Below are 27140 nucleotides of genomic sequence, written 5' to 3' on the forward strand. Positions count from 1 at the left end.
TGGGCTTAAATAGGTCCATTTAGTTTATTGAGGCAAGGGTTGAAGCTGGTTGGTACAAATTATACCGGTAGAAAGCAACCACACAGAGTTCAAATCAACTATTTGTAGCCCCGGCTCCCGGGCAGCAGAGGCCCCTCAGCCTCTTCTCCTTTTCACCTCTACAGTGCTCCTGGGGCAGCCCCTCCCCAGCCCACCCAGCGCACCTTCCCAAGAAAATAGGACCTCGGGCTAAACAGAGATACGAGCCCCCTTAATAACTCCTCTACTCTACCCTCAATCGTATCAAGGGAAACCCCCAACGCAGACAAGACTTGGTCATACTCACAGATTCCGTTTGCTGCCTCCGGCCCCTCACTGCCTTCTTAATTGTAGGGCTCTGCATTATAGTCTCATAATTCATGCCTCCCTAATTAAGGCTGTCAACAACTCCATTGTAAAGCTGGAAAATGTACAGCACCTGCTCTCTGGGAACTCTGTGCCAGGTGTGTGTGTCGGACTTGCCAAAGGGTACATTGATCTGCTGCTCAATCGCAGTGTCTGGCATTTAAGCCTGATTTTCTTGTGCCAGGTAACTAGCTAGGCAGGGGAAGGTGGGGAGGAGACTAGAGCATATGCAGCTCCCCTGGCAAGACCCCACCCTCCCTTAGAGGGAGGTGCAGGGGAACAGTTTTCAGAAAGTAAAATGGAAAAACTAGAGTAGCCATTGGTTGGTATTACTGGCTGGTGTTTGCTGCCCTGGGACACCTGAAGCAGAGTTGCTCAGGCAGATAGCTCTTCAAAGGCACTAATCCTCTCAGCAGCTCTGCAGTGAGGCCTGGCAGGGAGAGGTAAGGGAAAGGGTACAGCCCTTGACTGGACCCTCTTCTTCCTGCTGGGAAGCCCTGGCCCTCACAAGCTGACACTCTGACATGTTGGGAGTAAGTTGTCTCCGTGCCTACTTAGGGGGCCAGGCCAAACAGCTGAGAGAAGCCTCAAAGACTGAGGACGTGGGAGGCAGAGTATGAGATGGTGAGGGCAGGAGGCAGTCAGTTGGAAAGTGCTTCTTTCTGTGTTCTTGGTACTGATGTGTTCCAGGGAAAGAGGCATGTGCTAGACTAGATTCACCAGGGCCTATAGGCCCTCCTGTTACCCTGGAGCCATAGAGGGGGCCTGTCTCACTGGGGAGTGGAGCCTGGCCCCATGCCCTGCAAGAAGAGGATGAAAGCTTGTGTGGGCTGAGTCGACAATATGTAATTGGATTGTAATCACCCGCCTGGCTTCTGCACCACTGGGGGCGCTGAGCCTTTCAGTGAGCAATCAGCACTGCATGGTGGGAGGGGGTACAGATTCAATAGCAAATCCCAGGTGGAGAGCCGAGGGGGGAGGATCAGCAGATGGGCAAATTTTCTGCCTCTCCCTCTCCTTACTTGCCCAAATGATGCTGGCTGCCTATTAGCTATTTACCAGCAGATCTGAGGTGGAGCCAAATCTTTTGTGAAAGTCACATGGAAGGCTAAGATGGATGGGTAAAGAGTGAGGGTTTTCAGGAGACTTCTTCCCCACAATTGTGTTGGAGGATGTACTGGTGGGAAAAAAATGCATCTGGAAACACAGGTAGAGATGGCAAAGGTGAAAGGAAAGGCAGAAGAGCTGGGGCTCCCTGCTCTCCAATCCTATTGGTGACCAGAGCTGCATTCAGTGTACTTGTGGGAAACTTTCAACCTCAAACCTTCCCAAGGGGCTACTGTCCCAGGCAAACCAAAGGTATCTATGGACAGTATAAACTGGCCTCTGGGACTCCGCCCCCCAAGCAAAGGGAACACAGTTCATCATCAGGAGAGAGGTACCCTTCAAGAAAAGAAAGGGAAATGGGGCCCTGGAGGCAGAGGGCAGGGCAAAGTAGCAGGAGGCCAGCCTCACTCAGGCTGATGCAGTGTCCAGACGTGCCAAACAGTCAGCCCGCTTAAGTTCCAAGGCCTGCAGGAAGCCTTGGACTCTCTCTTCCCGTCTGGCTGAGAGTTTATGCAAGCGTGTCCGTTGGAGCTGGGTGTCCCCACTGGCCTGGAGCCCCTCTCGCAGCAGCTGCTCTGTCACTGCAGCCTGGTCCCTCTCCAGCTGCTGTCTCTTCCGCTCCTCTGCATACATGTCTCGGGCCTTCTGCTAAAGAAAAATGGGGATTGGGGGTGATCACTAGGTTTGGTTGGAACTGGGATGGAGGAGGTAGGGGGCGGGGTACAAGGCAGGCCAAGTTGAGTGGAACAATAGGGATTTTGTACCAGAGTTGGAAAGGTTTGGCAGCAGGAAGGTTTGGTGCCTATATTGTAAAGGGAAGGCAGTGGAAGTTTTGAGTCTATCTTGGTTTGTCTTGTGTGGAAGCATCTGTCTTTCTTGAAATTCTCAGGTTTGCACTTAGAAGGGAACCAGCAAATATGAATTTGACTTCTGGTTCCTCCAACCAGCTTTATGGCTTTGGGTAAATCCTCTCCTAACCTCATTTCTTCATCTGTAAAGTGGGGGTTGTGCCTACTTTGAAGAGTGGTTTTAAGGATTAGAGATAATACTATATATGTAAAACCCTCTTTAGCATATTAGCAGACTCTCAAACAGAGACAGCAATTTTATAAGTTACTACTGCCTATTTTGTGCTGCAAGGAAGGTTCTATTTCCTGCCTGGAGCACATCCATGGCGTCATTCCCTTTGGTTTTCCAGGTCACCCAAAGGGTGCCATCCTCCCAACTCTTTAAGCTATTTTTCAGAGTTGGGCTCCAGACTTGCCTGCCTTATGGGGACCAGCCTGACTCTTCCAGCAAATGACCCTTCTGTGAAAACTGTAAGAAGCAGGTTCAGCACTCTTAAGCTCCTTTACTAGTTTCTGCCTAGTAGGCTAGGTATTAACGTCCCTAGTCCTGAGTCTACTTTTTCAGTTGGAAAATAAGCCCTGGAAGGCTCCGTTGAACTCCCCCCGCCCCCTGAGCTCCTGGAACTAGCTCTGATGCCAGGTAGGTGATCATACTGGCAGCACTTCTTATACCACGTGTGTGTCTCCAAACAAATCAAACTCCTATAGGGAAGAGACTATGGCTTCCCCTCTGGCACTTGGGGTGCCCTGTACATGTGAAATACTCAACTGACCATGTGATCCCAGGAGGGCAGGGAAAATGTTTGTGGGGAGAGGAAAATCCCTTTGGAGCAGAACCAAAACTCTGCTCTTCCTCAGTGATGTGCCCGCCTCCTGCCACTCTAACTGGCTGCAGAGCCACTGCACCAGAGCTCCTCCTGCCAAACCGCCTCCATATGTGCGAAGCTGCTTTGCTGCTGACTTGGCATCCTATACCCTGATGACCCTTACCACATAATTCCACCTTATATTACAGCATTTGTGTATGTGTCTCTGTCCTACGCAGCCTATAAATACCTGGATAGCTCTGTTTATCCTTGAAGGAAAACCTTCCAAGTGCACAAGCACTTGACCCTTGCAACAGAGCTGGGAAGGTATTTCCTGTAGGAGATGCACATGAAGGCCGAGAATAAGAAATTGATTTGCTAAGGTCTCTCAGCAATAAAGACTCACTGCATAAATGAAAATTCTGGAATATTCCTCCTCTAGGCATTCAAGGATACTCTTCTGTTATTATAATGAGCTCACACATAGAGCTATGAAGACTTAAATGGGTTTAAGAAGTTGTGTTGGTCAGAAGGAACCTCGGGTTCTATGTACAGGACCTTACTGGGGGATATGGAGATGCTCAGGCTATAGTCTAAACAACTCCCATGTTTAAAGGCTGATTTGGACACAGATCTCTATACAGAATCCCATAATATAAGGTAGAATGTGGTAAGGGTCATCATGGAGGCAAGAGAAATAGCAATGTAGCCCAGAGTAGAGAAAAATATGGCTATGAGGGTCAAAGGGCAGTGAAACCTCATGGACAGGCAACATTTGAGCTGAACTTTCACCAATGGGGAGAAATTGGATAAAGGTGGAGTATATGGAAATGGGGAGAATATCAGGTAGTGGGAATAATGGGCAAAGACACATGAAACTGACTGAAGAGCTTGATCAGGCCAGGGTGAATCCTCCTGGAACACAAGGGGTCTAGAAGTTCTGTCCAAAGAACTCTCACCTCTCGAAGCCTAATTCTTCTTCTTCTTCTTCTTTTAAATAAGAGTTTATTTTAGCCAAACTGATGACACATGCCGGGAGCAGGATCTCAAATGCTTCAGTCCAAGCCTAATTCTTAATTTACAAAATTAATGGGGATAACAGTATCCACCTCAATGGGTTCGCTATTCTTCTATCAGCACCATTTGTGGGTATGGCTAAATAGGCTATATTCTGGCCAGAGAGAAAGGATGGGGGCCACACAGGGGTAAATATAGAGCTAGTTAAAGTCACTCCGTGGAGCTAAGGCTTCTTCTAGAAGTGCAAGAAGGCTACAGCCAAGGCAGAGCCTGGCTCCTGTTTGTCGGGAATTGGCAACTCACTGTTAGGATGATGGAGTAAGGGGAGAATCCTAAGGTTCTCTGCTCTAGCCTCCTCACTCTAGACAAGGTCACTTGAGGCTGAGGCAGGAGGCAGGAGAGGACCTGGCCTAGGTCACACAATGGGTTGAAGTTCCCTTGGTGTCTCCACTAAGGTGGCTTCTTGAGAAGGGTTAAACAAGAAAACTTACACGAAAACACTGGAGTCCTTTAGTAGACACTCAATATAAGCTGCCACCGTCAGACATACACCATCATTATTATGAGTCCTAATCAGATGCAGGTGACTCTGCCTCCTAATGAAACCTACTTTAAGATCTGGTGATCAATATTAATACCTTCAGAGAATAATGGCCAATCTCTCTGAGAATCCTTTCTTGAATTTCCATAGTAAAAAGATTAAAGACTTGTAACTTGAATCCCAGTTCTGTCTCTTACTAGTTGTGTCCTTAATTAAATAATTTTTTTCATTTGCACAAGTGAGGCTAATAATACCTACCTCATTGGGTTCTTGGGAACATTAAATGAAACAGTGCATAGAAAATATTCACAGTGCCTGACACACAGTAAATATACAATCAGTGATAGCAACTATTAGCATTAACATGCTTATTAGCAAGTGTCTGGTATATATACAGTAGGTGGTCAATCAATGCTCACCTTTTCCTCCATCCCATCCAGTGAGGCCAGCCCTGAAGCATGCTATGGTTCATCTAGAACCCACCTGATGAATGTTATGGTTCTCTTGGAACTAACCTGAAGCATGCTATAGTTCATCTGGAACTGCAGGATGGCTTCACAGAGGTTCCAAAACATGTATTCTGGCCACAGAATGGGCTGGAACACCAGGCAGGAGTGGGAGGTCTGTGAAAGGGGAGGAGGAAGAGAGTTTGGTTTAGTAACATGTTGCTGGAAACATGCCTGGACAGGGTTCCAAAGAAGGAGCAGGTGAGAAGCACCCAGAAGCCCAAAGATGAGATTGCACAGGCATCCTGAGCTGTAGCTGCTGCCAGCAGCCCTGATTCACTCACTAATATGGGGAGGAGTCTTCTAAGGGAGTCAGATCACCTGCCCGTAGCAAGGCAAAACCAAAAGAAGACTAGACCAACATTTCCACAGGATTTTTCTAAGAGCCAAATTTAGGGCTATGAAATAACACCTGGGTTATGTTATTGGCTCTTGGCCCTTAGAGGTCATCTGGGAGACACACTGACTGATAAAAGTCAGCAATGAACAAATGGTAGCTGCCATTGTTATTTTTAAGTAGCAGGCTTCTGGCCAAGGTGGAGGTGTAGATGGAAACACTGTGCCTCCTTGCACAGCTAAATTTAAAGATAACAAAGATTTAAAAACAAAAACACAACCAGAACAGGCAAAAAACTGAACTGTACAGAAGTCCAACAACCATTCAACCAGACCAGTAAGAGGGGTGGAGTTGGCAGCTGGTAGAAAGGGATCACAGTGGGAAAAGGCAGTGGCAGCCAGACCCAGAGCTCAGGTGGCATGGGGCTGACCACAGTCACACATTCGCACTCAGATAAACTAGGCAAAAATGGGCAGCAAGACAGACCATGCAACCCAGGGCCCCAGCAATGGGAAATAAAGCCTAAAAGCACAGATTGGCAACTCACTGGCTTGTGGGAAGTGGCAGAGGGGACTGAAATCTGAGAGAGAGAGGAAGAAATGCCATTATTCCCTCTCTGACCCCGCCCCCACATGCAGCCACTGGGTTGCCCTGACCTGGTGAACACCTAAGGCTCCACCCTACATATGTAACAGGTGCAACCTGACCAAAAATGGCTCAGTCAGAAGAACAATTAAAGCCCCAGAGCCAGTACTTTTAATCGACCAAGAGAAAGCCAACCTATCAGATGTACAGTTCAAAATACTGGTGATCAGGATGCTCACAGAACTGGTTGATTTTGGTCACAAATTAGATGAAAAAATGAAGGCTACACTAAGTGAAATGAAGCAAAATGCACAAGGAACCAATAGTGATGGGAAGAAAACTGGGACTCAAATCAAGGGAGTGGACCAGAAGGAAGAAAGAAACAACCAAACAGAAAAGGAAGAAATAAGAATTCAAAAAAATAAGGAGAGGCTTAGGAACCTCCAGGACATCTTTAAATGGATGTTCCAACATCGGAATTATAGGGGTACCAGAAGGGGAAGAGGAAGAACAGTAAGTGGAAAAGTTATCTGAACAAATAATAAAGGAGAACTTCCCCAATCTGGCAAAGGAAATAGACTTCCAGGAAGTCCAGGAAGCTCAGAGAGTTCCAAAGAAGGTGGACCCAAATAGGAACACACCAAGGCACATCATAATTACATTAGCCAAGATTAAAATGAAGGGGAGAATTCTAGAAGCAGCAAGAGATAAGAGAACAATCCCCTACAAAGGAGTTCCCATCAGACTGTCAGCTGATTTCTCAAAAGACACCTTATAGGCAAGAAGGGGCTGGAAAGAGTATTCCAAGTCATGAAATCCAAAGACCTACATCCAAGATTGCTCTATCCAGCAAAGCTTTCATTTAGAATGGAAGGGCAGATAATGTGCTTCTCAGATAAGGTCAAGTTCAAGGAGTTCATCATCACCAAGCTCTTACTATATGAAATGTTAAAGGGACTTATCTAAGAAAAAGAAGATGAAAAATACGAACAGTGAAAGGAGAGCAAACTCACAGTTATTAACAACCACACCTAAAACAAAAGCAACTAAGTAGACACCTAAAACAGGAGCCGAATCACAGAAATGGAGATCCCATGGAAGGTTAGCAACAGGGAAATGGGAGGAGAGAAGGGGAGAAGGTACAGAGAATAAGTAGCATAGACAGTGGGGAGAAAATAGGGGGAGGACAAGAGTAGTGTGGGAAATGTAGAAGCTAAAGAACTTATGACACATGGACATGAACTAAATGGGGGGAATGTGGGTGGGAGGGGGTGTGAAGGGTGGAGGGGAATGAAGGGGGGAAATAGGACAATTGTAATGGCCTAATCAATAAAATATATTTTTTTAAAAACCCACCCCCCCCAAAAAAAAAGAAGCAGAATGTCCCACAGTGGTTAAGAGTATGGGCTCTGGGCCAGACTGCCTGGCTTTGAATTCTGGCTCCCCCATTTACCATCTATTTGACTTGGGGCAAGTTACTTAATCTCTTTGGGCTTCAGTTTCCTCAACTGTAAAACTGAGAAATAAAAATACCTAGTTTTTAAAGTACTATGAAAATTAAATAGGTTAATATAAAGCAGTCAGAGCACAGAGCTGAATGGACTTTAATAATAACCACTTGTGGGCTCTCTTTGAAGCATACCCACACCCCTCTTCCCTCTCAGGTGTGCATCTTTAGTTTTCCCTCCTAAACTCTTAGGGTCCCCATGAGACCTGCAACCAGGGGAGCAACAGGCAGCGGCAGCTTGTCCTGGGCTTACTCCCTGAACGGTCTCCAAGGCCTCCTTTTCTTTGACTTTCTAGTGAGCTGACAGCAACCCTACTGTGGCTCACTTCTTTCCTATCACGTTTCCAGGGAGCCAAAGCAGAGCACTGCCTAGACTCTTCCCTGTTGCTTCTTCAACCGTAAACGCTTCCTCTGTTTCACTGTCCCCAGTTTTAATAAACATAGTTTCAATATAAATAATAGTAATAATAGTCACTGATGTGAGATTCCCTTTGGAATAATAATAATAATAATAATAATAATAGCCACCGATGTGAGATTCCCTTTGGAATGATAATAATAATAATAGCCACTGCTGGATACCTTTAGGGGCAAGGGAAGAATTCAGTGCCTCAAGAAGGATAACTTATTGCTGGATAGCTTGTCATGCTAAAGCAATGTCACGTTCCCTGGAACTTCTACCACAGTCTCAGGTCTTTTCTCTGGAATAAGTTTGTTTCTTCCTCAAAGTGACATTCTTTCAAATGAAGGCTAGATTAGAGCTGCCTATTACCTGTTTCCAAGGTTGTAATGACTTGTTCACTTTGACTTTGCAAACAAATTATACATTTGAAGATAGTAGGAATTATTTCTGATTCAGTCATTGCAATTTTCCCAAGACAAAGGAGGAACTCAATGTATTTTCCCAAGGGGAAAAAACAGTCACTGTGCTTCCCTTTTCCAGACCACTATCCTTCACTCACTTCTTATAAGACCTGAGTTCCAGATTCCTTGCCATCCAGCTTGACCTCTTCTGTTAAGTCCTCTAGTTTACCATGTAGTAGTTTAACACTCAGTGCCCAGAAATAAACTTTCCAGATATGATATGACCATCAGAGAACCATAAGATGCACATTGTACTTCTTTCAATATAGTCAAATACTGAAAGTATCTTCATTAGCTAAATCTTTTTTTTTAAAGATTTTATTTATTTATTTTTAGAGGGGAAGGAGAGAGGAAGAAAAACATCAATGTATGGTTGCCTTTTGTGCATCCCCTGCTGGTAGTTAGCCTGCAAGGAACCGGCTTGCAACCCAGGCATGTGCCCTGACTGGGAATCGAGCCGCGATCGTCTGGTTCGCAGGCCCGCGCTCAATCCACTGAGCTACGCCAGCCAGGGCTTCATTAGCTAAATCTTGTTAGTTCACTTTTAAGACTATGGTCCATTAAAATTTCTAGAACTTTATCATGTGAATTGCTTCCAAGCTGAATCTTTCCCTCCAACCTCTCCTTAAACAAAGATTTGCCCCTGTCATGTGTACCCAGGGTTCAAGTTAACAGGTGATAGAAACTTTCAAGCAAAGACAAATTTATTTGACTAGAAGCTTCTGGGGGGACCACTTACAACGGGGGAACGGAGCTGAGAGACAATGGCCACTAAGAAAGTTTGCATTGAGTTTATATCCCTTGTGGACTGGGCTTGCACTGAGGCAACCCTTTATTCTGAAGGACAGAGCCTAGCAACTGAGAAGCAAGGTTCTAGCCAAGAGGGGCCAGGGTACTTGGCAGGATACCAGAGCAGATTATACTCAGGAACAAAAGTCAGAAGTCCAGTTTCTTGAACAAGGGCACAGGTGAAGTTTGCATCACAGATGGATAGCCTTGATTTTTTTTCCTCTAGGAACTTTAGAGAGCAAGAACCACACAGGTTCACATAGCCAGGGAGAGATGTGACAGGGACAGCCAATGTTACCAGGCACAGCCTGAGACATTTCTCTAGATTTCCGGTTCCTTCCTTCACAAGGTTCTCTAGTGCCAGCATAACTGGGAGTGAGGATGAGCCCCTATGATCCATTTCTGTGGGTGCAATAGCAGTTTTCAGCTGACACAAAACAGAACAGTGGTTCAAAATTACTTACTTGCCAGAGCAGGAAGTCGCTGAGCCTCACTTCCCCAGAAGTCCGTATCAAGATGTCCGGATTAGGAGAGTGGCAGGTATAGAGGCACTTATCCAGCAGAGACTCAGAGACATCACTAAGGTGAGTGGGGAAGAGACAAAGATAAGCACACATCTCTTTTTAGATTATTCCTTACATAAGGCTTCCCAGATTATAGAATACCATCAAATATATTAGTAAATACTACCTGGTACACAGAAGGCCCTCAAAAAAATGCCTGATAAAGTAATTAATGTTTTTAATCCTCTCCACTACACAAGGTATTTCTCTCCTCATTTTATAGACAAGGAAACTGAGGCTCAGAGAAGATGATTAGTTGGCTAAAAGTCTAAATAGCTACAGGCCTAAAACCAGATAGACCCACTAGAATGTATTGTCCTTCACTTAAAACATCATTTTTTAAAATGTATATACCTTATGACCCTACAATTTGATGAAATACTATGCAACTGTTTTAATAGGGAGAAATCTAAAGGCACTGATTAGAAAGATGTCTAAATCTAATATTAAATGAGAAAAGCAAGTTTCAGAAAAATTACAGCATGGAAAATACACACTCAAATACTCAAACATGCAAATATGTTTATATATAAACAAAGAACAAAGTCTAGAAAGGCACATACCATACTATCAACAGTAATTACCTTTGGAAGGTTTGTTAAGTAAGGAAGGAAAGATATCTCTCTTTACTTTATGTACCTTTGTTGTTACTTGAATTTATTATGAAGAACATTTTTTAAAACCTTAAATTTAAGTCATATGAACCTAGAAAACTGCAAAAAATCCACATTACTTAGGATTTGAAAAACAAAACAAAACAAAACAGCAAAATAACCAGGCCTCCTGTGTTTAATTAGAGATACTTTCCCAGACAGACACTTAAAAGGAAAATGGAATAAAGGAGAATGGGGACTGGCACTATTTATCTTGAGTAAAATTTTATGTCCCTGGAAAGAGAATATTTGCAAGCCTGGGGTCTACTGGTTCCAAGAACACTGTTTACCTTCCCTTCCAAGTACCTAGAGGCAGCATTTGAAATCTCCAAGACCTGCATCTTGTGAAGGCAAAATGTGCATCTCTAGAAGATAAAATTTCTTGGTAGAAACAATTGCTCTGGGAATATAGCAGAGAGATCTAGCCTGAGTGTTCAAAACAAAATTCTATACTTACTAGCTGTGTGCCTTTGGTTAAATTATTCCATCTCTCAGTCATTTCTGTGTGCAAACCACACAGGGTGCTTTATTTTCTGTACCATCACATGGGAAACAATATTCACTTATGACTGGGCAATCAGAAGGGCTCTGGTTCAGATTTCCCTGATAATGTGACAGTCTGTGTTGGCAGCATGGTCTTAATTCTCTAATTAAGAAATGTGAGACTGTCCTGGCTGGTGTGGCTCAGTGGATTGGCTGCTGGCCTGCAAACCAAAGGGTGGCCAGTTCAATTCCCAGTCAGGGCACACACCTGGGTTATGGGCCAGGTCCCCAGTTGGGGGTGTGCAAAAGGCAACCAATTGATGTATCTCTCACATACCAATGTTTCTCTCCATCTTTTTCCCCCTCCCTTCCCTTCTTTCCAAAAATAAATAAATAAAATCTTTAAAAAAAAAAGAAATGTGAGTCTCTAAAATCAACATAATTTCTCAGGTCTCTTGTCTTTGAAATGGACACATTTATCCTATCTACTTATAGGTTATTGTGAGGGTCAAATTGAATAAGTTACAGATTTGAGTAACCTTGGGAACTATAAAATGCTATATAAAGAAAGAATAAACATTATTTCCAGTCCCACTACTTTGCTGTGTGACTCTGAATCCCCACTTTACCTGAGTTTCAAATGTGCCAGGCAGTAAGCAGAAATCTTATGGAAACAATGGTAACTCTAAGTAGGGGAAAGATAAAATTGATGAAATGAAAACAAGACATCTGTGCTTTGGCCACTAAACGACCTTAGCTGTCTGCATAAAGACTTTTAAGAAATAATTTCTTTTTTTTTAAAGATTTTATTTATTTATCTTCAGAGGGGAAGGGAAGGAGAGAGGGAGAGAAACATCACTGTATGGCTGCCTCCCGTGTGTCCCCCGCTGGGAACTGGCCTGCAACCCAGGCACGCACCCCGACTGGGAATCAAACCGCGATTCTCTGGTTTGCAGGCCCGTGTGCAATCCACTGAGCCACACCAGCCAGGGCAAGAAATAATTTCTATTAAATAAAAGTAAAATACCAGTTTCACCTATAAAATTAGAATAGTTTATATTTTAAAAAATCTTGGCAAGAATAAGGTGAAATGAACATATCTGGACCCAGATCTTGAGGAAACAATCCAAAAGGTAGACAAGAGTTAAGTCCATAGATTAAATTTTTAGCATTATTTATAATAATGAAAAATTGGAAACAACCTGCACAACCAACAAATAGCTGAATGCTTAAGTAAATCAAAGCAAAATATATTCTGTAGCTATTAAAAATAATACAAACAAATTAAAAACATAGGACATGAAGCCCTGACCAGTGTGGCTCAGCTGATTGGTTGTCATCCCACAAAGCGAAAGGTCGCTGGTTCAATTCCCAGTCAGGGCACATGCCTAGGTTGTGGGCCAGCTCCTCACTGTGGGGCATGTGAGAGGCAACCACACATTGATGTTTCTCTCCCTCCCTTCCCCCTCTCTCTAAAAATAAATAAAACCTTTAAAAAAAGCTAAAAAAAAAGAATCAACCAATGAATGCACAAATAAGTGAAACAACAAACTGATGTTTCCCTCTCTTCCTTCCTTCTCTAAAAATCAATTAAAAATTTAAAAACCATTGTTAAAATAGTAAAATATATGTTATATATATCACAATTTTAAAAAAGATTTTATTTATTTATTTATTTGTGGAGAGAGGAAAAGGGAGAAAGAGAAAGAGAGAAACATCAAGTGTGTAGTTGCCTTTTGGTGCCCCCACTGGGGACCTGGCACGCAACCCAGGCATGTGCCCTGACTGGGAATTGAACCAGCTCGGCCCTTTGGTTCACAGGCCCATGCTCAATCCACTGAGCTATACCAGCCAGGTGTTATCACAATTTTTTAAAGTAGAACATCTTCTGGAAGAATATGAGCACGTGTAATCATCAAGATAATGGCTCTTCCCTAATAAATTATATGTTTCAGACAATGCCAATCTAAACTAAAATCAGTTTAAAACCTATAATGGAAATATGGCAATAGCCTCTGGAAGGGAGGCCTGATAGCAGTGAATATTAACAAGACAGGGAATGGTCTAGCACCGGGAAAAAGAAAGAGTAAGAATGTGTTAGTGTGTTCCCAGTACTATTTTGGAAAGGTAGACCCTTTCTAGAAGGTACAAAGATACATGGAAATGAGCCCTGTGATAACAATATAGTACATTTCTCTAGCACTTCATTTATAAAGAAGATGGTGAAAAACAGGCTTTGGAGGTAAATAGACCTGAGGTGGAACACAGGCTGTTTCATGTTGTTACTAGCGTACATTGTTACTTTGGTCAAATAAACTTACTAAAACATTAATTAACCAATCTTATAAAATGGAGCAAATAATAGTCACTACCTTATATGAAAATTAAATGAGAATATATGTGATAAACACTTAGTCTAGTGTCTGCCTCATAAGAGCCAATAAATATTAATAGCTTTTATTTTTATACTGTTTCTGTTCATTTCAACCACCCTCCATGGCACTCAGTATACCATACTGAGTAAGAGAGCAAGGAAGGTTCTGGAGCCAGGTTGCAATCCTGGCCCTGAGCTTGGCCAACTATGTGAACTTGAATAAGTTACTTAACTTCCCTGTGTCTCAATATTCTCATCTTCTTTTTTTAAAAGATTTTATTTATTTATCTTTAGAGGGGAAGGGAAGGAGAGAAGGAGAGAAATATCAATGTATGGTTGCCTCTCGTGAGTCCCCTGCTGGGAACTGGCCTATAACCCAGGCATGTGCCCTGACTGGGAATCGAACCGCGATCGTGTGGTTCGCAGGCCTGCGCTCAATCCACTGAGCTACACCAGCCAGGGCTCAATATTCTCATCTTTAAAATGGAGATAAAAGCAGTCTAATTCATAGCCTCTAAGGAGTGACTGAAATAACATATGTGGAGTACTTGGCAGATGTCTGGCAAAGAGTAAATGCTCAGTAAATGTTAGTAGTTATTAGTGTTATCAACACTCTTATTTTAAGAGGAAGACAGAGATCTACAGGCGGGGTCAAGTGTCCTGCTCAAGACAACTCAGTGAAAAAGAGTTTATTAATTATCCTATATATCAATACTAAACCTAATCCCTTTCTTACAATTCCAGACTCAAAAAAACGTATCTGGAAGAAAGGAAAACGAGGATTTAGATGGTAGTAATGAGAGAATACAAAAATTACAGCTATTGGAAAAGTACAGCCTAATTGTAATCAAATCATTGACTCTTTTAAATTGACTGTTATAAATGCCTAAATTTGTCTAAATTTGAATAATGTGAAGAGCACAGCCTCAGGTCCTGATTAACCCAGTCTGAGCAGAACGCCAAGTTCCCAGAGCCTGTGGGGAAGACATCAGCCTCCTTATGCTGGTGACCCAGCCCAGACCAGCCCAGTCTGCATGACTAACCCCACAGAGGCAAGTTACCAAACTACGCAGGGCAGAGAAAATGGATCTGGGAAAACGGGCTGGACAAGGTGCAGAAAGATAAAGGTCTGTGCTCTCCTTTCAGGGAGCTCGCCCACGCCTTCCCCCACCACCCCCAGGCATATTACCTCTGCCCTTCACTCTCCTAAGCTCCAAGGGACCTTCTTTTGCCTCTGTACCTTGTTTCCTGAGCCTATGCAGCCCAGCTGGCTCACTTCTACTACATTCTAAATAAACTTTATGTCAGAATTAAAAAAAAAAGTCAGTGGTTACTGGGATATGGTATGAGTATAAAGTATGCTGAACTAGGAGTCAAGATCAGAGTTCTAGTCCTAGGCATGAATGCACATTACATCTGCTTGCTAAATAGCTTTCCTTCTAGCATAAACATCTGTCCCTTACTATTTTTATATATCCCTTATTATTTTTAATATATAGTTCATGGATCCCACATATAAGTAGACCTGCACAATTCTAGCCCATGTCGTACAAGGGTCAACTGTATTTTCAACCCATGGTTAGGGATCCAAGGCTGCAAAGTGCCCACTGTAGTTATGTATGAATTTTCAACTCTGTGGGCTGTAGATGCCCCTAACCCCCACATTATTCAAGGATCAGCTATATTATTTTCTTCATACCAAAAGACTATATGAAACATTAATTATATAGCACAATATTGTAATGAACAATTATGAAATTACCCCCAAGCCAAGAATTAGAAAAGTTACCAGTAACTTGTTTCTACTTACATAGCCTTCATCTACTTACATTACTTCACCTTCCTGCCTGGTCCCCACCCTGCCAACTAACTCAGTATCTCAGTTTTTTCCCCAATAGCTAATTTTCCATCCACATCCTAATTTACCTCCTTACAGCATTTGACAGTGTTGTTCCCAGCAGTGCCCTGGCCCCTCTTAACCCACAACAGCAAATTGCCTGTTTTCTTGGCTTCTGTAATACTGATTGCCTCATTTTCCTTCTACCTTTCTGGTTGTTCATTCTTTTTTCCTTAAGGCTCATGCTCTTCTACCCAGACAGTGAAACTTTAGAGCTTCTCAAGCCCTGGCTGGTATGGTTCATTGGATTGAGTGCCAGCCTGTGAACCAAAGGCCGTTGGTTCAATTCCCAGTCAGGGCACAGGCCTGGATTGAGGGCCAGCGCAAGAGGCAACCAATTGATGTTTGTATTGCACATTGATGTCTCTCTTCTTCTCTTTCTCTTTCCCTTCCTGTCGCCTTTGGAAATAAATAAAACCTTAAAAAAAAGTTTCTCAAAACCCCATCCTAGGCCTTCTCTTCATCTCTCTGTAGAGTCTCCTTGGCTTCCTCATGCCCTCTCTTTGCTTCAGTACCACATACACAGATGATCTCCTCTCAACTGTCAACCTAACATCTACGTTCAATATCCATAGCATTTCCCACATTAAACCCCTGACTTTCCTCAAACTTGATCCTTTCTCAAGGATCCACAGTGAAGGGCACCATCATCTACTGCTTTGTAAGTCAAAACCCCTTAACACATCCTTTTTCCTTGTAGCTCTCGATGTAGTCTATTCGATCTATTCCATCACCACCACAATCCAAGCTCCCTTCCAGGTATTTTGTACTTGAACGATCATAAGAGCCTTCCAACAGTCTTATGCAACCAGCAAGCTGCTCACACTACTGCTTCTTTCTGCAGTTACTGCTTATTCTTTCTTCTTAGATCACTTACCATTTCCTTGGTGTCCTCCCTACCAGATCTATTTCTTTTATTATAAATTCTTATACCATGCATCAATGCCTTTATAGACTTTATCACCATTATATTATTCTAACTTGAATAATCGTGATTAATACCTGTTTCCCTTACCAGAACTCCACAAGGGCAGGAAATATATATTTTTATTCTTACCACTCTATCCTCTGTGTATGGCAATGTGCCTGGCCTTCAGCCGACACTTAAAAGAGGTTTGTTGAATGAATAAATAATTAACTGAATGAATAAAGTACGTGACACAGAAAGATCACCTAGCTATTGGAAAAGAGAGGGATTCATAAAATAGCCTTAAAAATTGTCTCCTTTCCTTCTTATCTAATTCCATTCTCACTAAGCAACTTCTTGATTTTTAATTTCATTTCCCAGGTAAATAAAATTATACCTGAGAAGGGAATCACAAAAACTCCTGGCTCCTAAGATCCTATATAACAGAGGTAAAGGTCAAGAACTCTGCATCAGATAGCTTTAGATATGAGTTCCAGCTGTGGCGCTCACTAGCAGAATGACCTTGAGAAAGTAACTTCAGTGCTGAGCTCAACGTTCTCATCTAAGAAATGGGGAAAAGACTCTCACACATAAGATTAATGACTTAATAAAATACAAAACAACAGATTGCATGGGTTATTTTTTACTACTATTACTTTATTATTGCTCTCATTAGTTTACCAGTATTATTACCAAAGGTTACAATAATAATAATATGACAGGAACTAAGAAGACAGAAGGCTTCTAAAATCTCTCCCAGCTCCAATAATTAGGATTTTATTATGTTGCTAAGAATGAACAATTTTCATTTTGAAAAATAACTGAATCTTACATAAAACTGTGACATAGGAGACCTAAAGGACTATACCCCAAACAAACTGCATTCCTGAAAAACATTCTTCTTTTTCTTAAAGATTTTATTTATTTATTTTATTTTAAGTTTTTATTTATTTGTCTTTAGAGGGAAGGAGAGAGGAGAGAAATATCAATGTATGGTTGCCTCTCGTGAGTCCTATGCTGGGAACTGGCCTGCAACCCAGGCATGTGCCCTGACTGGGAATCAAACCTCGATCCTTTGGTTCGAAGGCCCGCACTCAATCCACTGAGCTACGCCAGCCAGGGCTTAAAGATTTTATTTTTAGAGAGAAAGGAAGGGAGGGAGAAAGAGAGGGAGAGAAACATTGATTGATTGCCTCTCACACGCACCCAACCAGGGACCTGGCCTATAACCCAGGAACATGCCCTGACCAGCAATCAAAATGGCGACCTTTTGGTTTGCGGTAGGATGCCCAACCCACTGAGTCACACCAGTCAGGGCCTGAAAAACATTCTTGGGCCAGAAGGGTATCATTTCTTATTGAAAACTACAGAGTTGCTACCTATTACATCATTTTTCTCGGGCTTCTTTACGTGCAGAGAACACAGAGAAATTCTAAAGAAGGTTATAATAAGCCAATCCTAAACTCTTAAGTGTGGGGGACTCCCCCCGAAAATTTTCCACATGCATGCCTGATTTCACTTCTGACCCAAGAACATGGCTTAGGAGAGATTTCGTGGTTTGGTGCATGTCTGTTTTCCCTATCAGTCACCATGCTAAACAACCAGGGATACCTGGGATCCAGCAGGCCCTGCTCCACTCCCCAGGCCATCTCTCTCACAGCATTGCTGATCTCGTGACGGGATGTATATGCAAAACAGACGTTCAGGAAACATCTGAGAAGGAAGAACAGAATAATTTACTGAAGAAGGACAGGGACTAAGGATTGGAAACATTGATTCCAGAGCACCTTCCCTGGAAGAAAACACAAAACAAATGTTAACCACAGACACCCTAAAAAGTCAGATTTTGAATTTTTCAAAGTTTTCTTGGAATAACCATGTTACTAGTTTTGTAATAAAACAATTACTAGCCCTGGCTGGTGTGGCTCAGTGGATTGAGCGCTGGCCTGTGAACCAAAAGGTCACTGGTTCGATTCCCAGTCAGGGTACATGCCTGGTCCAGGTCCCCCATTTGGAGGCATGCAAGAAGCAACCACACATTGATGTTTCTTTCCATTTCTTTCTCCCTCCCTTCCATTCTCTAAAAATAAATAAATACAATCTTAAAAAAAAAAAACCAAGTACTAAATGACCGTTATTACCCTTCCAACNACCAAAAGGTCACTGGTTCGATTCCCAGTCAGGGTACATGCCTGGTCCAGGTCCCCCATTTGGAGGCATGCAAGAAGCAACCACACATTGATGTTTCTTTCCATTTCTTTCTCCCTCCCTTCCATTCTCTAAAAATAAATAAATACAATCTTAAAAAAAAAAACCAAGTACTAAATGACCGTTATTACCCTTCCAACCCTCTCCCCTTCTACTACCAACCAACTTTCAGAGGAAAGGAATCCACTGTGATTTTAGCACAAACAAAGGAAAACAGAAAGGAAATCTGATGCAAAATGAATCCATTGCCAAACATATACAGTATTCCAAAGCCACACAAAATGAAGTTTGGAATGGGACAGAAACAGAGTTTCTCAAAGGAACTGCCTTCAGAGACAAGGGTAAGGCCTATTGCATTCCCACCCCATGCCTTGATGGGGGGTGATGAGGTACATGAAATGAAGAAGGAAGATGAGAAACTGTACATGTTGGGTATACACACATGTAACATGGTACTAAAGAACCATCTCTGGTCTGCCCTGAAGATGGAGAAGGAGGTCTCTAAGCATCCCAAACCACCCCCTCATTGCCTCTGTACCAAATACAGACCAAGAATGTCTCCCCAAAGTGAGCAGGGAATCAAAGACTGATATAGGTCCCCAGGGGGAAATCTGAAAACTTACTGGTTGTAGTTCTTAGTGGCCAGCACAGCTTGTGCAATCAGCTCCTGGAGATCCAAAGGCAACAAATGCAGATCACCCAGGACCCGGATACACACTCCATGCTTCTGTAGCTTCTCCCTGATTGGGGAAAAGGAGGCAGGGTTGGGACACAGCACCCACTGAGCTGGAGAGAGCAGGGTGCTTAGATAATACTCAGTTACCAGTGTTTGAGTGCATTCCTGTGTCAGGCACTGTTCTACCTGTATTATTTCACTGTATCCCTCAACAATTCTGAAAGGAGTTCACCACATTCCCCATTCTACAGTGGGAAACTGCGGCTCAGATAGGCTAGTCAGGCCAGATTGTCCAAGATCAAACAGACATTAAGTGCTATTAAGTACAAACAGACATTCAGTCAAGACTGAAACCCAAGTCTGAGTTCAAAATCCAAACTCATTACTACACATGATACCACCTCATGTGCTCTTGTTGGCAAGTTGCATTTTACATATTCTGTGCTGTTTTTCTCATTGGCAGCCTGTGAATAAGAACACCTAGATTCAGGTCCTAATGCCATCACTTACTAGCTGACCTTGCATAACCACAGCCTCCCTGAGCCCAAGTTTCCCTCACACTGTAGACTAGGGTAACCACCTCTGCCACACTCACTGCACTGGCTTGAGTTGAATGAGAAAAAGTATGCAAATGTGCTTATGCTCAGGCATCAGGTATATGACTTGAGTGAGGTCTATAAAGTAGAAATGGCTTCAAAAGTCCTAGTGAGGAGCCGGGAGCCCCAGGTTCACAATCCAGCTCTGCCACTAGCTTGCTGTGTGACCATGGGTGAGCCTTTTCCTTTTCACTAGGGTCTAGCTTCCCAACTGATGAAAGGGAACTAGGCCAGTGGTTTTCCAACCTTCTTTTAGACTAAGTACTCTTTCTTCAAATCATCACAAACTGAAGCCCAATATACAAAATAGATAAATGCAAACCAGCACCCTATGCCCCATTTCCTCTGGGTTCTTTGCTCTCCCACTCCTAGAACTCTGGGGTTCTATAGCACGTTGCTGGAAAACCACCACCAGGGAGTCTTTTTGCTCTGTCTAGCACTCATACCCTAAGGCTGTCTTTTTCTACTACTGACTGATTAGAGCAATCCCAGTAGCACCTCTACTGCCAAGCAGGTTGATCTGTCAGGAACTGTTAGACGGCCTCCTGTCTCTCAGAGTGCAGACTAGCAGGTAACAGCTCAGAGGCCGAGTCAGAAAGATCCTGTCTGTCTTGGCTCTGCCTGTCTGGTACAATAGCTGTGTGTCTCCGGATACACCACTAAACTTTTCCAATTTTTGTCTGTTTGTTTCACTTTTCTCCTCTCTGCAATTGGGATGATAATATCTTTCTCACAGGATGATGTGAATTATTAAATGAGCATACATGTTAGGTTCAGAGCCTGGCACAAACTACTTAAGTACTTTAAAAAGGTAAGATTAGTGTGAAGTACAGAAGAATTTGCACACGTGGAATAGGCCCCCTTATCTCCATCCCCTTGAGTGTGAACTCTGAGACACAGGGACTCTGCTGACCCAAGCACTGGCAGTGCTGCCTGTGGCCCAGAGCCTCACCATCCTAAAATGAACAGAGAGAAGCCTGGCTACCCTCTCCACCACACTGACCCACACAGGCACAGAAAAGACACACGTGTTCTTGGCCTAGTTCCACTGGAGCTCTAGGTTTTCTGTTCTCTTATCGTCCTGGTCCTGGTGTGGGGAGGAGCTGGGCAGAGAATTATTGTAATGAAGACTTTTGGGCAGTCTGGCTGGAGAGGGTTCCACACTTTAAGGCAAATAAATTCCATCATTCCTTCTGTGTTCCCTTCCGGCTCTACTCCCTAAGTTAAGCTCAAACTTAACGACAGCTAACAGTGGTACTGACTCTTCTCCATAAAGCCTCTTGTGCATCATCCCATCCCTTCCAAAAGAACATGCAGGAGAATACAGTAACTTTTTAGGGATGACTGCACAGCAGAAAGTGACTTTTTCAATGTTTCTCTCACTCTACTCTCCTGGCCACAGTTTATTGGTCCTGGTGTGTAAATCTGACTAAAGTGGCTAATGCAAAGACTTAGTTCATTCTGGGCTGTTCTCATGAGGCAGGGAAAGCAGACCTGCAGAGAGAAGGAAGTATAAGAGGCTTTACCTGATGGATCTCAATCCTGGTTTCAGTTTTTCTTGAGGGTTTTTGTAGTTATTCTTGGCGTCTGTGAAATACCTCTATATTCTCAAATAAATGCCCCTTTTGGAAACAACAACAACGACAAAGCTAGCTTGTCATATTTGCCACTGAAGAGATCTGACTAACATTAAAAGGGTACAAAATTCCTTAAATAAGCCTCAGGTAAGAGAGTTGAGGATTTGGGTAAGGCTGAAGGTGCTGAAAGAACACGCTCTCCCATCTTACAGCATCTTACCGTTCTTCCAGCAAGCGGCTAAATTTCTGCCGGGCCAAATCCATTAGCCCATCTACTTCGCTCTTAGGGCGTTTGAAGTTCTCGATGCTGAACGCGTACACGGTCACCTCTCGGATGCCCAGGGTCAAACACCAGTGCAGAGTCTGAGAAGAGAAGAAACGAGGAGCCTGGGTACAATGAGGAGTGGGAAGGGAAATAAGAGATGCCTCGGCCCTGACTCAATGCTGGTAAAGCGAGGATAACACCAGTGCATCTGTCAGAATAATGAACCGACTATGTACAGAACCACCACTTGAGAAACTGAAAAATGAGAACTTAAGGAGTACTACGATGCTGATGCCACTGTGACCTACCAGAAAGAACTCTTCACCGAGAGAGTATAAAGCCAGGTTCTGGTCTTTGGCTCCATCATGTACTTGTTAAGTGACCAAAGGCACATCATTTAACCTCTCTAGGCCTAAGTCTCTTTATTGATAAAAGGGATCACAATCCATCCCTCACAAAGTGGCTAAAGAACAATATATAAACACAAGGCATTATCACTCACAGCATAACTTTATCATTCTGGTAGACTGAGAGGCTGATGGGTTATAAGAATAAAATCAATAATTGCACAGCTGTGCAGCATTTGAGCCTGCAGAGGGTTTTCACACACGCTATTTCAATGGATATTTCAAACAACTTCTTGAGACTGGCATTATTGCTCCATACCTACTTTATAACAAAACTGAGGCTAAGAGAGTTGAAGAAACGTGTCAAAAGTTTACAATGTATCCATCCTATGAAGTTCCAGAATGACAAAAATGAATCTACAGCAATAGCCCTTCAACTTCGTTTCTTCGGTTGTTTAAATGTCTTCTGCCCCCTACCGTTAACCTCCAGGTTTCTGTCTTAACAGTAATCCCTTCACAGACATACATACAAAGCAACTGATTGCCACTTTAGGAAAACTACCAGTGAGAACCTCATACTTGAATAGGCTCAAGGCTACATACAGACCTTACAGGGTACTGGCTGGCACACATGAGTAGGAACCCACCACTGACCTCAGTCAAAACAGATGCCAGTAACACAGCTCCAATTTAAAAAAAAACATATTTTGCTTATTTATTTATTTTTAGAGAGAGGGGGAAAGGAGGGAGAGAAACATCAATGGGTTGCTTCTCGAATACCCCCAACCAGGGACCTGGCCCGCAACCCAGGCATGTGCCCTGACTGGGAATCAAACCAGTGATCCTTTGGTTCAGAGGCTGGTGTTCAATCCACCAAGCCACAGCAGCCAGGGCCACAGCTCCAATTTTTTGAGCACTTTCTTTATCCCAGGTCCTGTGCCACATGCTTCTCACTGGGCTGTCTTGTTTAATTCTCACATAATCTCCTGAGATAGAGATTACTGCTGTCCCTCTTTTACAGGTGAAGAAACCAGGGTAAGACAAAGGGAAGCTAAGTAACTGACTGCAGGTCAGAGATCCAGGAAGTGGCACAGCAGGGGTTTCAATGAGTTCTGAGTGACTCCAGGGCTTAAGTTCCTAAGTACCAAGCAAAACTGCCTCTTGAAATTGGAAAAAACAAACAAACAAACAAAAAAAAAAAAACCCCTGCCTCTTAATTAGTCACAAAAGAGGAGCTGGAGTCAACAAATCTAAAGACCTCCATGTAGTATTAAAAGACAGCCCTACAACCACTTGCTCAAGGTAAAAAATAGCACTGCTCTAGCATCAGGCCATGCTCTCATGCCAGAAACCTACGGCCACAGTCCTACTCTTCTTAAAGTTAGATTCAGCCCTGGCTGGGTAGCCCAGTTGGTTAGAGTGTCATCCTGATACACCAAGGTTGTGGGTTCAATCTCCAGTCAGGACACATGCAAGGATCAACCAATAAATGCATTAAGTGGAACTACAAATCGATGTTAGTCTCTCTCCCTCCAAACTAAATAACATTTTTAAATAATAAATAAATAAACAAATAAATAGTTAGTTAGTTAGTTAGTTAGTTTTACAAAGACTGCCCTAGGTATTCTATTCTTGCTGTTAGACTTAATGTTTTCCAGTCTGCAATATATATGAAAAACCATAAAATGTTGGGGTGCTCCCTCTGGAGGAGCCCACTCTTTATCTCACTGCTTCCTTAATAAACTCTTTCACTTTAAACTCTAAAACAAAAGAAGCAAAAAAACCTCATAAAATGTTCATGACCTTTGCTTAGAGTGATGTCACAGTCTGTCTGGCACTCTTCCCAGTCTAAGCACTGAAAGACTTGAGTCCTGACAAACCCTCAGACTCAGGCAAACCAGTAAGGGTAGCCTAGCCGCCTTGCCTTTGCTCCAGAAATGTCACTTCTTAGAATTTATAATGTCTAATAATAGTGGAGCAGCTAAACAAATTATGTCAAATCTTTATGATGATAAAATGTTCTACAGTCATTAAAACATATAGTCAGACAAGCTATATATCATTCTAGAAAAAGACCTGATAAAATGTCAAGTAAAAACAAGGTTATTGAAGCTATAGATGTAATTTTATAGATGTTAAGTCATGTTACAACATGTTACAAGGTTGGGATGAGGCACAGAAAAAATTTAACTGTTGCTTGATTAAAGGTGGTAAGAGGAGGCAATTTTGTTCTTATTTCTAATATTCTGTAATTAGTCACTAGATGATTTCATTTTTGTTGATGTTGATATAAGACCTATAGCTAGCAAGCAAGCAATAAAATAAACAGCAATAGCCCTGGCCAGGTGGCCCAGTTGGCTGGAGCAATGTCCTGTACACCAAAAGTTTGCAAGTTCAATTCTCTGTCAAGGGCACATACATAGGTTGCAGGTTCAATCCCCAGTGGGGGTGCGTACAGGAGGCAACAGATCAATATTTCTCTCTCACATTGATATTTCTCTTTTTTCTTTCCTCACTTTTTAAAAACCAATAAACATACCCTTGGATGAGGATTAATTTTAAAAAACCAGCTATAAAAAAATCTCGAACCACAACAAACTCAGGCCTTCTAGCTACAATCCAATCTTCCACAGACAGTTCACCTTGAGTTCTGCCACCCACACCCACCTCAGCCAGTTTGTTGAAGCCCTGTGAGTGGCCCTCCTGCCGCTCCACCTGGCACTTCTTAGCATAGCGACGGTTTCCATCCATTATAAATGCAATGTGTTTGGGTATTGGGCCTGCCTGTGAAGTAAGAAGACAAATGATGAACACATCACATACTCTCCAAAGATAAAGGGAGACATTTTACCCGAAGCTGATAGGCTTCAGCTAGATGATAAAAGCCCCAAGGAAGGGAATTGGTATTTTGTGCTTTCAGCTTTATAACTGAGTATTAAGTAACTTTATTTATATGTTTATTAAGCACTTATTCATGCCAAGCACTATTCTAGGCTTTTTTATAACTCACCTTAGTATCATACAAATCTATAAAGTATATAGTGTCATATTCATTTTATAGGTAAAAAAACTGAGGCTGAGAGGAAAAGTGACTTGGACAAATCGCACAGCTAAGAGGCAAAGTAGGGATCTGAACTAAGGTCTGTGTGCGACCAGAGACCATTTTTAACCATATGTCATTAACCAGCACTTTGGTTTCACTAGTGTCCAACTGGAAGGCCCAGGAAGGAAACTGACGGTGTGGGGGATGGAGAGAGCATCCTCCACATACCAGAGGCATCCGCTCCTCAGCTCTATCCGATGGCTGCCACACAGAAGTGGGGCCTACTCTTGCCGGATCTTGTTATTTTACAAGAGATGCCATATATCAGAATTTTTATAAAAATGTAAATGCCAGAAGCCATTCAAAGCAAACAAAAGACTTTTGGGGGGCCAAACAAAACTTGTCATCTGGCTTAAAGCAGCCTTTTGTTGTCAACCACAGCAAAACTTCACTCCCTGGCCTACTTTCCTCACTGGAGGGGCTTTCACAGGCTGCTTCCCCCACACCTATCATTTTCTACTTTTGTTTCCATGTGCAGCCTTTAAAAAAAATTTCCAAAGAAGTCACGTAGCTTGTTCTTCGCAACACATGCCTGCAGCGGTTGCCTGAGTAACAGGCATGAGTAACCTTGGCCTGCATGAGTAACCTTGGCATTTGTGTGTTGTGAGAGGGTATAAGGCTTACTGACCCATAAAGGCTATCCACCACTTGACAGTGTGTGGCTGAAAAACAAACCCAAGCTGACTGGCTTCAATCTCAAACCTATCACATGCAAAGTATATAACACGGTTATATCCTCAGTGAATTTCAGTGAATCTTAGAGAAAAAGCTGAGGGCAGATTTGGGAAAGCAAGGGAGAGTACATAAAATAGAGTGGCTGAAGTCTTCAAATGGCTAAAAGACAACCCCAGTATTAGTAGTAATTAAGAACTGCTAATTTAATTCCTCCATTGCTTCCCTACCCCCCTCATCTTCCCCCAAGGCGTATTACCTTTATTCTTCTCTCTCCAAAGCTCCACGGGCCCCTTCTTTTGTCTCTGTAACTTGTTTTCTGAGCCCATTTCCTTCTACTGCTCACTTCTATCTCTGTGACTTTCTAAATAAACTTTCTCTTATAGTTTGGGGAAGAAAAAAACACAACTAGACACTAAGCTAAATGCTTTCTATGTATGTTTCTTTCAATCCTCAAAAAACTATACAGAATCATATGGTTAATAAATGAGAGAACAGGACTTCTGTTCATGTTTGTCTGTCCCCAAAGCCCAAACCTCAGCCATTATGCCCTACCACATTGAAGAAAGATTAATTAGTTTATCTAACTCCAGAGGACAGCACTAGGAATAATACTTCAGGGAAATAAATCTCAGTTCTCCATAAGCAAGACCTAACAGTCTATGCTGCCAATGATATTGAGAGTTGGGACAATAATCTGGCAGGAATATAAAACGTGGAAGTTCCCCTGCAGTGCTAAATTCCATTCACGATGGTGGATTACTCAATTTGAATAACAGGTTTTGATACAAGATTACCCAACTGGCCAGGTCAGCTAGTGCTGTGCGCTCACCTTTATGATGTTGGCACAGAACCGCTCCCACAGTGACAACTGTCCTTCTTTGATCCATGACATAGTTCTTGCCCAAGTGGAAGATAAGCTGAGCAATCCTGGGTAAACAATAGAGAGAATCAGCAGTCACCAGGGCTTGCAAACAGCTAGGGCTGACTTGTAAGGGATTCACCTCGGCTGTGCAGAGCAACCGGCATTAGAAATCAAAGACACTAGTCTAAACCTCCAATCTCCCACCACCCGGAGTTTATATATAAGCCAATGGGACCTTTGGGTCTGAGGCCTTTCCCTGGCTCTCCTGGCTCGGTGGACCCTGCTCTTATCCCCTTTTCCTTCGTATCCACACTGGCCTTTTCTGAACCCCTAAGTCTGCTTCCAACCACCTCATAGTGCCTACATCCCGATCCTTCCTTCTCCATCTTCCCCCAGGCCGTTTCCCACTCTCTGAGCCCCTAGTTACTAACTCCTTCAGCTGTCACCTCTGCTACCTCCTACCTCAGTGGTCTCCCAATTATTTATCTCCTCACTTGTCTGTCTCATTGTCCCTTCCCATGGTTGCCATGGTTGCCTCCCCGTCCATTCACCTCTTCTCATTGACAGATCGACCAGAAAAGCTGCTCGCCTTTGGCTGGCTCCTTGGAACTGCTGCTTGGGACGGACACTTTCTCACGATGTAGCGCTGGGAGATTACGTCAT

At 43.0% G+C, this 27140-nt stretch overlaps 1 protein-coding gene across 3 annotated transcripts; it reads right to left on the minus strand.

Annotated features, from left to right (window-relative positions):
* Positions 1–27140, minus strand: DHDDS (dehydrodolichyl diphosphate synthase subunit). 3 transcript variants are annotated; one of them, XM_037032730.1, is made up of 10 exons: positions 27029–27140; positions 26886–26888; positions 26445–26542; positions 24505–24621; positions 21446–21588; positions 19000–19116; positions 17780–17881; positions 9756–9870; positions 5219–5326; positions 1–2136 (listed from the first exon to the last, which is right to left on the minus strand). In XM_037032730.1, exons 1-10 carry the CDS (start codon positions 27036–27038, stop codon positions 1900–1902), a joined length of 1050 nt encoding a protein of 349 aa, XP_036888625.1. In that variant the 5' UTR covers positions 27039–27140; the 3' UTR covers positions 1–1899. The 3 variants fall into 3 exon arrangements, with proteins under 3 accessions (XP_036888625.1, XP_036888624.1, XP_036888627.1); XM_037032729.1 differs by having other exon boundaries at positions 1–2139; XM_037032732.1 differs by lacking the exon at positions 26886–26888 and having other exon boundaries at positions 1–2139.

This window comes from Sturnira hondurensis, unplaced genomic scaffold, assembly GCF_014824575.4.
Source record: "Sturnira hondurensis isolate 20B ecotype Veracruz unplaced genomic scaffold, ASM1482457v3 Scaffold0021555, whole genome shotgun sequence".
NCBI lineage: Eukaryota > Metazoa > Chordata > Mammalia > Chiroptera > Phyllostomidae > Sturnira > Sturnira hondurensis.

What these genes read in the sequence shown, in the direction of transcription:
- DHDDS (XM_037032729.1), bottom strand. An exon ending in CAGGGCCTGCTGGATCCCAG is followed by an intron (nt 9,871 to 17,779) that starts GTATCCCTGGTT and finishes CACTCACCTTAG; the next exon opens with TGATGTCTCTGAGTCTCTGC. An exon ending in GCGACTTCCTGCTCTGGCAA is followed by an intron (nt 5,327 to 9,755) that starts GTAAGTAATTTT and finishes CCCCTTTCACAG; the next exon opens with ACCTCCCACTCCTGCCTGGT.